General features: G+C 57.7%; 1 protein-coding gene across 1 annotated transcript; it reads left to right on the forward strand.

Annotated features, from left to right (window-relative positions):
* The first annotated feature begins 990 nt into the window (after positions 1-990).
* On the forward strand, positions 991-4,424 carry SBK2 (SH3 domain binding kinase family member 2). Its single transcript, XM_031681683.2, has 3 exons — positions 991-1,243; positions 3,324-3,526; positions 3,843-4,424. The coding sequence occupies exons 1-3, from the start codon at positions 991-993 to the stop codon at positions 4,422-4,424; spliced, it is 1,038 nt and encodes a 345-aa protein (XP_031537543.1).
* Positions 4,425-9,771: the final 5,347 nt, after the last annotated feature.

Consider the following 9,771-nt stretch of genomic DNA (forward strand, 5'->3'; position numbering starts at 1 on the left):
GTGGAAGGGGCGAGGCCTGGGGCGGGGCTACGACCCCCTAGGTGGGGGCGGGGTCTTGCTCCAGGGCAGGCCTCTGCTGGCATGGGCTCTTAGTACTGGGCACTGACCACAGCGGGCAGCCGAAGGGTCAGGCAAGCTTTGGAGAAGGTGAGGTCTGGAGGTTGGAGAGCGGGTCAGGAGGAGGCAAGGGTCAAATGGCCTGAGGTAGGCAGCACCTGAGAGTGAAGCCAGCCAGGCGGTCAGAGTCCTGGGTCCCTCAGGGGCTCGTCTACAGACCTTGACACTGCAGAGGGGCTGAGTTAGGGACACAAGGTCTGGGGGTCTCACAGCGTGTGAATTGTATGAAGTCCCAGCAGAGGGGTCAGCTGGATGTCAGGCCTCGGGGGTCTGAGGGCGGAGGAACTGAGGGCCCAGACTCCTGCGTCTGAGGGAGGAGGGACTGGGGTCCCGGAATCCTAGGTCTGAGGCAAAAGGGCTGGGCTGTGAGAGTTGGACCCCAGGCCTTTTAAGGGCTTGGGGATGGATCCCAAGTGCTTGCTCCCCTCCAGGACCCAGGCGTGCCCGGGCCCTGGTGTGTGCAGCCCACTCTCCCTGCAGGCAGAGGGCACCTGTTTTCTCTTAGGAGACTGAGGCTGCTCATCCACCCCCAGGGCCCAAGTCTGTTTGCTTTGGAAACAAGGTGGGGGGGTGTCTCGAGTTATCTGGTTCATCTTTCATCCTCAGGCCATCAGATGGCGCAGGGATGTGGGGGCGGGGTGAGGGACATCTGTGGCCTCGAGCCTGACCTCACCCCAACCAGGGACTGGTCTCCTTGCTCCACAGACGCCTCTAATAAAGAGAGAAACTGAGTCAGAGCGGCCTGTGCCAATGATCCTCCATCCCCCTCCCTCAGACCCAGGGGCCCAGGCCCCCAGCCCCTCCTCCCTTGACCCCTGGTCTGGCACCCCTGGTCTGAGTCCTGGTCACCCTCTCTCCTCTGCCCTTGCAGAGATGCCTGGCAAACATTCAAATGAGGAACAGTTGGTGATGGGGGCTGCAGAGAACAGAGCTGATGAGGACCTGGGGGGCCTCACGGCAGAGGAGCTGCGTCAGGGCCAGAAGGCGGCCCTGGTGCTGGAGGACACGATGGCCCTGAGCGCCCAGACCCTGGTCCAAGCCGAGGTGGATGAGCTCTACCAGCAAGTGCGTCCCTTGGGCCAGGGCCGCTTCGGCCAGGTCCTGCTGGTCACTCACCGTCAGAAAGGTACCAGGGCCTGGAGACAGAGGCGGGGGGGCAGGCGCGTGAGCCCAGGCAGAAGCCAGCCAAGGCTGGGGCGTCTGAAACCTGAATCAAGTCTTGTCTCTGCCCCTTCCAGGCTGTGTGTCCTTGGTAACCCCCCTACCCTATCTGAACCTCAGCCTCCTCCTTTAGAAAGTGGGTGAAGATTCCTTCTCTGAAAGAACTGTGACTCTCCAGGAGACGTCACTGCTCGAGTTGTTGGCGACACGGGGAGGAAGACAGAGCCCCCACCATGGCCCTCACGTGTGGCTGGCTTAGTGGTCACTGTGGGGAAGACTCAGAGTCATGCTGTCTGCCAGGCTCTCAGCGAGGCTAGCACCCAGTGGGTGGGCAAGGCATGCTCCCCCGACCCCAATCTGGTCAATATCTTCCAAGGAGACCGGAGGGGTCAGCCCTGTCTGGGGTTGGGGGTGGGCTGGACACCCAGGGAGGTCAGCCCCGCCTTCGGGGAGCTCTCAGCCTGAACGGGGAGAGGGTGTACGTTTCCTAAGGCTATTATAACAAAGTAGCGCAGACTGGGCTCACCGTTCTGGAGGCTGGGAGTCCAAGATCAAGGTGCTGGCAGGGCTGGCTTCTCCTGAGGCCTCTCTCCTTGGCTTATGGATGGCCACCTTCTCCCTGTGTCCTCGTGTGGTCTTCCCTGGGTGCATGTCTGTGTCCAAATTTCCTCTTCTTATAAGAACACCAGGCCTACTGGAAGAAGGTCCACCTCAATGATTTCCTTTCACCTCTTTCAAAATCCGATCTCCAAACACAGCCCTAGTCTGTGAGCCCCGGGGGGTTAGAACTTTGACGTGTGAGTTTTGCAGGGGGCGGGGGTAGGGCTGCTGGTGGTGGACACGAGTCAGCCCATAACAGAGAAGGATGCAAGGAGAGACGCAGAGCTGGGGCGTCAGAGAGCCTGGAGGCGCGCGTGTAACAGGGAACAGCTTTTGCTGGGAGGCCTCGTCCACCTGCGCTTCATTTAATGTGCACCTTGAGGCCTCCTAGATGCCCTCCCTGGGCTGGGCAGCACTGGGGCATGAAGACAGAGCGCTCCGAGAGGCTCATGGCACGGGTGGGAGAACAGATGACAAAATAGCTGGTGGCAGGTGCCACAATGGCAGGAACTCAGGGCACTCTCGATGCACAGAGGAGGCCCTGCTGCAGCCAGCTGGGAATGGCTAGCATTTCAGGCACAGAGACCACCTTCCTCCATCAACACAGCCTCTTAGTGGGCAAGCCTGGGCTCCTGGCAGCTGGTGACTCAAACATTGAAGAAACCATATGATATTTGTCTCTGTCTGACTTACTTCACTTCGTATGATCATCTTTAGGTCCATCCATCCGTGTTGCTGCAAATGGTATTACTGTGTTCTTTTTATGGCTGAGTAGTATTCCACTGCATAAATATACCACAACTTCTTTATCCAGTCACCTGTCAATAGACACTTAGGTTGTTTCCACATCTTAGCTATCGTAAACAGTGCTGCTATGAGTGTTGGGGTGCACGTGTCTTTTCAAAGTAGAGTTTTTGTCTTTTTGGATGTATGCCCAGGAGTGGGATTGCAGGATCCTATGGCAACTCTATTTTTAGCTTTTTAAGGACCATAATGAAAAAGAAACAAAAATTGAAGAAACCAGAGTTTCTGCCTTCTGGGAGCTTCCATTCTAGGAAGTCATTTCTGCAGGTGGCAAAATTCATAATAATTCCTTCGTGGGGTCTCATACCCAGTGCACGGTGTCTTTTCCCCAGTCGCCTCGAGCAGGGCTTTTTGGCATGGGTTTGCCAGAACGAGGGGCCCAACAAGGTCATGGGGAGTTGTAGTTCAGTTTTCGTGGTCCTCCTCCACCTGTTCCAAGACAGCAGGGCAGGAACTCACTCAATGCTATAATTAATATTATTATTACTACCACTGGTGTGTTTGGGTGGCCATGCTATTTTAGGGTGGGCTTGGTGGGGGTCAGGATTTGGAGGAGGTGGAGATGGCCTGTTGGAGAGAGTCCAGGCTGAGGGGCAGCAGGGCTCTCCCACACTCCCCCACACCTGTCCCTGCGCCTCCAGGCACAACCCTGGCCCTGAAGCAGCTCCCCAAGGCCTCCACTTCCCTGCGTGGCTTCCTGTACGAGTTCTGTGTGGGCCTCTCCCTGGGCCCCCATCCGGCCATCGTGGCAGCCTACGGCATTGGCGTCGAGTCGGCCAACTCCTACAGCTTCCTGACCGAGCCTGTCCTGCACGGGGACCTCATCGCTTTCATCCAGCCCAAGGTGGGTCGGCCTCCCAGAGCCTCAGGGGGTCCCACTCGAACGCCCCGCCAACCTGGGCCTCAGGGATCACGCGCACTGCACGGTGACACGCGGGGCCCACGGCTCTCGTGGGGTTCACCACCACGGAATCAACACCGCGCCCCGCCCAGCTTAGCAGCCCTCGCGGGCTCTCACCGGGCCCCGGGGCTCTCAGGCCTCACCCAGCCATCCCCCTTTCCCCTGCGCTGCTCCCTGGGGCCGAGGACAAGCTCCGCCAGCCCGTTCCGGTCTGGCTGGCCGGGGAGGCGCGGTGGGCGCTGACGCCCGTGCCCCGCAGGTGGGCCTCCCGCAGCCCGCGGCCCAGCGCTGCGCGGTCCAGCTGGCCTCGGCCCTGGAGCACATCCACTCCCTCGGCCTGGTGTACCGGGACCTCAAGCCGGAGAACGTGCTGGTGTGCGACCCGGCCTGCCAGCGGGTCAAGCTGACCGACTTCGGCCACACGCGGCCCCGCGGGACCCTGCTCCGCCTGGCCGGACCGCCCATCCCCTACACGGCGCCCGAGCTCTGCGGCCCCCCGCCCCTCCCGGAGGGCCTGCCCATCCAGCCTGCCCTGGACGCGTGGGCACTAGGGGTCCTGCTGTTCTGCCTCCTCACTGGCTACTTCCCCTGGGACCAGCCCCTGGCCGAGGCTGACCCCTTCTATGAGGACTTTGTCATCTGGCAGGCCTCGGGCCAACCCCAGGACCGTCCCCAGCCCTGGTTTGGCCTGACGCCCGTGGCAGACACTCTCCTGTGGGGGCTGCTGGACCCACACCCCCGAAGGAGGAGCCCCGTGAGCTCTGTCCGGGGCTACCTGGGGCAACCCTGGAGGCAGCGGGAGGGGGAAACCGAGGAGGTGTACGAGGGAGACACAGAATGAGGGAGGCTGGGGCCCAGCCCTCCTGGGGAGAGTTGGGAAGGGAAGCAGGGACCCCATCCGGAGTCTCCTCAGCATTCAGCGTGGCTCTTGGCTGCTCTGCTGTCTGTCTGTCCCTGCCTCATCATGTCCCCTGTTCTGATTCCCCATGCCTGGCCATCTGTGTGATCTCTGAGCGCCCCGGATCTGTCCACGGCCTTCTCCATCTCCCCTGGAACAGCGCCTGCTATTCCCTTGGCCTGTGGTGTGATTGGCTCATCTGCCGCCTCCTGCCAGCCTCCCTCCGTGAGGCTGGCCTCCCCACCCGCAAAGGGACACTGCAGGGGCCTAGCCTGCCCTCCCAGCCCCCCCACCCGCTCTGCTCCCCTTTTGCCTGTGACGCTCCTTCCCTTCTCGTTGTCCGATAGATTTATTTGCTCATCGTGGTTATTCTGTGTGTCCTGCTGGAAGGTGGGCTCCAGGAGGGCAGGGATCCCGGCCTGCCCTGCTCTCTGACAGACCCACCGAGCAAGGCCCATCCCACCCCGGGTAGGTGGTCCACAGATGCTTGCTCAATAAACGGACCCATCTGGGTTTGCACCGCCTCCCTCCGCGTATGCCTGTCTTTCTGCCCTGGTGGTCTCTCTCTTGCTGAGTTTTGCTCCCTGCCTAACCCCCTCTGCCCCTCCCACGTGCCCGGTCCAGGCCCTCTTGATAACTGCTGTCTCATCTCTCCTTCCTGAGCCGCTCTCTGCAAATAAAGTCCATCTGGCGCTTAGGTCCCCACGACGCTGTTGGTCCGTCAGTCTGGGATTGGAAGGACAGCGCGTATGTGTGTGTGCACAGGAGAGCGTATCCTGGAGGAGAGACAGAGATGAGGAGGAGAGAGGGAAAGGGAAACAGAGACAGAAAGGGACAGGCAGAGAGACAGGCACACAGAGATAGAAAGAACGCAGAAGTGGTGCACAGGGTGATGGTGGGAGATGCAGGCTGGGTGCGCGCGTGTGAGTGTGTCTGGGGGCGAGTGTCCGTGCTGTGTCAGCACTGTTTGCACATATTTCTGCAGATACGCTTGAAAGCGTCCAGCTGTTTGTGGATGGGACGGGAGTGTGTATTTCTATGTATTTGTTTGTCTGTGAGGGTCTGAATCTGTGTGTGTGTACAAGTAATGGTGTGTGTGTGAGACAGAGAGAGACAGTGAGGGCTCGAACGTGTTTCACTGAATGTGGATGACAGGAGTGCGTTCATTTTGAGTGTCCGTGGGCATCTGAGCCCCCGTGTGCTCATGTAATTGTGTGACTGGGTGTGTGTGGTGGGGGATGGAAGTCTGAGTGTATCTCACTCTGTGCAGACACCGGATCCGTGTGAGACCTTGAGCCTGCATGGGGGGTGGTGTGTGTGTGTGTAGCTGGGATGACAAGTCCCACAGGCGTGGCTGCCAGTCACCAGCTGGGCCCCTCTCTCCTTCACACCTTCCCCCCTCTCGCCCTGGCCCCTTCTTGGCAGCAGCCCTGTTTGCAAACACTCTCTCTTCCTCTCTGTGCCCTCCTTGGCCACCCGCCCAGAGAAAGGCTACAACTCAGGGCTGGATCGTGTGTCCCTGGCCCCTGCATCACCCCTGCCACCAGGGCCCCTGCTGTGACCAACAAGGTGTTGCCTAGTGGAGGAAGGGGTGGCAGCATGTGTGGAGTGACCTCAAGGACCCTTTCAATCTAGAATTGAAGACATGGGCTCCTGTCCTGGGCAATCCAGGTGAGCTTCCTGGAGTAGGGGGTCATTGGAGACAATGAGATGGTGGGTGCAGTAGGGGGGGCCTGAGCAGGACCTGCTGCTGCCTTATCCATGAATCTGAAATAGCCCAGGCAGCGAGGCCAAGAATGTGTCCCAAAAAAGCTGGAGGGGGCAGGGGCAGGGGTGCAGCTGGGTGAGAGAGGAGCAGAGCTGAATGAGGGCAGGGGGAGGCCACAGAGGGCGCTAACTGGTGGCAGCAGCTGGGGATTAACTGGGAGGTGATAATGACTCAGTGACTGGCCCCAGCAGCAGGGCCGGAGAAAGGGCCCGAAGGGGGCTAATTAAGTATTAGCTGCTTAATTACCTGACACACAGGACTAATCGTGATACTCCGCACCAGGGGAGCTGCTCGCCCCACAAGCAGCTCCCAGCAGGCGGCTCCTGCTGATGGCACTGGAGGGGGTCCCTAAGATGCTCCCACTTCAAGGGTGCATGCAGGGGGCCCAGAGCAGCCAAGATGCCTGCCTGAGCTCACACAGCAGGTGGGGCAGAGGGAGGATTCGAACCCAAGCCAGCTCCTGTCCAAGGTCCACGGTCTGAAGCTGCAGGCGTATCCCACTCAGGACCTGGGGCGGGGCCTTGAGGGGACGGGGCAGGGGCACAAGCACACGTGTGTGAGCATGGGTGTGCGTGTGACAGAGCGAGGATGAGTGTGAGTGTGTTACTCTTTGCAGGTGGGAACGTGACAGGGCATGAGTGTGACAGTGTGAGTGTGAGCAACGTTTGGGAAGGGCAGGTAGTTGTACATGTGGGAGTGAGTGTGGGAGACTGTGAGTGCAGGTGAGAGCTGTGTGAGCGTGTGGTTGTGTGCTGGTGAAGTGGCCGTCCCCTCCTTGTTGGAGACCAGAATTGGGGCACCTATATGGTGACGATAGAAAAGGAAAGTTGAAATGCCTTCAGATCCAGGCAGTGGCCATAATGGAAAGACAGAGAGTCACACGTGCTGCTGAGGAGGTGGAGGGGTCAGAGCCCTCTCCCAGGGCTGGTGGGATATAAAAAGTGGGGCAGCCGCTTTGGAGGACTGAAATGTTAAACATGGAGTTACCGTATGGCCTGGCAGTTCCGCTCCTAGGTATATGCCCACGAGAAATAAAACCATGCATCCACCCAAATGTCCACGGCAACATGATTCACAATAGCCAACAGGTGGAAACGACCCAAGTGTCCACTGACTAAGAGATAAAAGCAATGCAGTCTCTTCCGACAGTGGAGTATTACTTAGCCGTGAAAAGGAAAGACTCACTGACAAGCGCGGCATTATGGATGAACCTCAAAATCATGAAGCAAAGCAGGGCCAGCCTCAGAAGACGATCTGCTGTAGGAGTCCATTTATGTGAGATGTCCAGAACAGGCAAATCCACGGAGGAAGAGAGATTAATGATTGCCTGGGGAAATGGGGAGTGACTGCTAATGAGTACAGGTTTTCTTTTAGAGGGTGGTGATGGTGATGGAAACATTCTAAAATTAGATTTGCTGAGTGTTGCAGAAGTCTCTGACGGTATTAAAAATCATCAAATGGTATGTGTAAAAAGGGTGAATTTTATGGCATGTCAATTTTACCTTCATGAGGGTGTATAAAAAAACCAACAAACCAACCAAAAACAACAACAGCAAAAGAAAAAACCCACGGGCATTTCTGAGGTTCTCATGCTGAGACCTTGATTGTGTTCCTTCCCGTCTCTGAGCCTCTGAGTTCCTATTAAAAAGAGAAGGAAAAGGGAAAAGCCCTGCCCTTTTTCTGATAGCGCTGCATGCAGGACCTACTCACCACCAGGACCCGCACGCGTCTCTCCCCATTGGACAGAAGACACTGTGGAGGCCCCTACTCTCCAAAGATCCTCAAGACAAACGGTGGCAGAGTCTGGATTCAAACCCAGCTCTGGCCTGATTCTGAAGTCTTTGTTCTGTACCGCCAGCTCAGCCCCTCAGAGTGTACCTGGGCCCATGATCACCAAGGACGTTCTGGCTACCCACCTCCCCTCTGTGGGGGAACCCCAAGTGTGCAAGCAGGACCAGTTACAAAATTTGTAGGTGTCCAGTGCAAAACACAAACTTGGAATTTCTTGTTAAAAAAAAAATTTTCCCTCCCTGTACCACCCCCATGTGCTATTGAATGTCACACTCCCTGGGCACCAGGATAATCTTGACCCTCAAGGGGGTGAGGAGTCATGGAGGCTGCCCGAGGGTGGACAGCCGGGAATCTGACCACCAGAACCTATTGGGGAAGCGCCCAGAGCATGCTCCATTGTCCCATCAACTTCAAAATACAGAATCATCAACTGCAAAATACAACATCCAAAATCACGAAGCACCGTCAGTACGGCTACTGACCACAGAGCACCAGACCCATGGCGCTGCACCCAAACCACAGCCTGCTTGTGGGGAAGAGTTCACCCGGGACCCAGAAGGGGGCCAGCCTGGCAAGGCTGCTCAGAGACGGCATCCTTTGCAGTGGACATTCTTAGTTCTGCTCCTGGGCAGCTATGCGTCACTCCCGCCCCTCCCCACCACCTCCCCAACCCCTGACCTTGTTAAAATGCAGATTCCAATCCAGCAAGCCTGGGGTGGCACCAGAAATTCTGCTTTTCTAACCGGCTCTTGGGTGAGGCTGATGTTTCTAGTCCATGGGTCACACTTGGAGGTGCAAGGTTTTGTGAGAACACGATTTTACAGTACTGCTCTTGAATTCTAGCTAAACTCTTATTGACGCTAAACACTGGTCCACTTGACTCTTTGAGGTTTTCTGTATGGTCGGTCACATTGCCCGTGGGAAATAGATCAGGGCCCCCCTTTCCACCCTTTATCTGATTAAGGAGCTTCCCTCTGCTCCTACTTAGCAAAGTGTGTGCGCGTGCGCGTGTGTATGTGTGTGAACGTGTTTGTAAATCATGAATGGGGGTTAATTTTGTCAAACGTTTTTTCTGTGGCAAGCTTGCTAGGCCTCTGTAGCTACTGTTCTGGGCTTGTTGCAATCTGGCAGGCACAAGACTGGGCTCAGATGTCCCGTGGGAGGTGTCCAACGTCAGGACCAGCCGTTGGTGGGGGCTGGCTGCCCATCCTGGCCACGGGCCCTGGGGCCAGATGTTTGGGCTTAGCTGCCTGGCCAAGTGGGGATAGAGTAACCGGATAATTAAGCACCCGCTTCTTTGGGGCTGGCAGAAGGTGGCAGAGGGTGGAGGGACCTTGGGCCCGAGTGCCCGACAGCCCCCCCTCAACCTTGGCTTGCAGAGGCCAGGAGCCTGAAACCCCAGTGGGGCCCTCTGTAGTGACTCAGAGCTGGGCATCACCTGCTCCCTCCTGAAAATGGAAGAGGAGACTTCTTGCCTCCAAGTTGGGGTGCCATCCTCGGAGCCCTGATGACCCAGGACGGCAAGGGGAGTGCAGGCACGGCCTTCCCCAGGTTACCAGTCAGCAGTTATTTAAGTCTTAGGGCTTAATGGGACCTGGGGACAGGGTTCCCAGCATGCTCCTTTGCCTGCTGGCAGGGGAAGGCAGTTCATCTATCAAGACCCCCAGACAATATCCCTCCCCACCCTCAGCAAGTAACTAGACCCCACTGGCCTTTGCCGGACTGCGGGGG

This window comes from Vicugna pacos, chromosome 9, assembly GCF_048564905.1.
Source record: "Vicugna pacos chromosome 9, VicPac4, whole genome shotgun sequence".
Classification (NCBI taxonomy): Eukaryota; Metazoa; Chordata; class Mammalia; order Artiodactyla; family Camelidae; genus Vicugna; species Vicugna pacos.

Excerpts from the sequence above, each read along its gene's own strand:
- SBK2 (XM_031681683.2), top strand. The coding sequence starts at position 991 with ATGCCTGGCAAACATTCAAATGAGGAACAGTTGGTGATGGGGGCTGCA. Across the intron at positions 1,244-3,323 it reads GGTCACTCACCGTCAGAAAG|GCACAACCCTGGCCCTGAAG; the intron begins GTACCAGGGCCT and ends CTGCGCCTCCAG. Across the intron at positions 3,527-3,842 it reads TCGCTTTCATCCAGCCCAAG|GTGGGCCTCCCGCAGCCCGC; the intron begins GTGGGTCGGCCT and ends CGTGCCCCGCAG.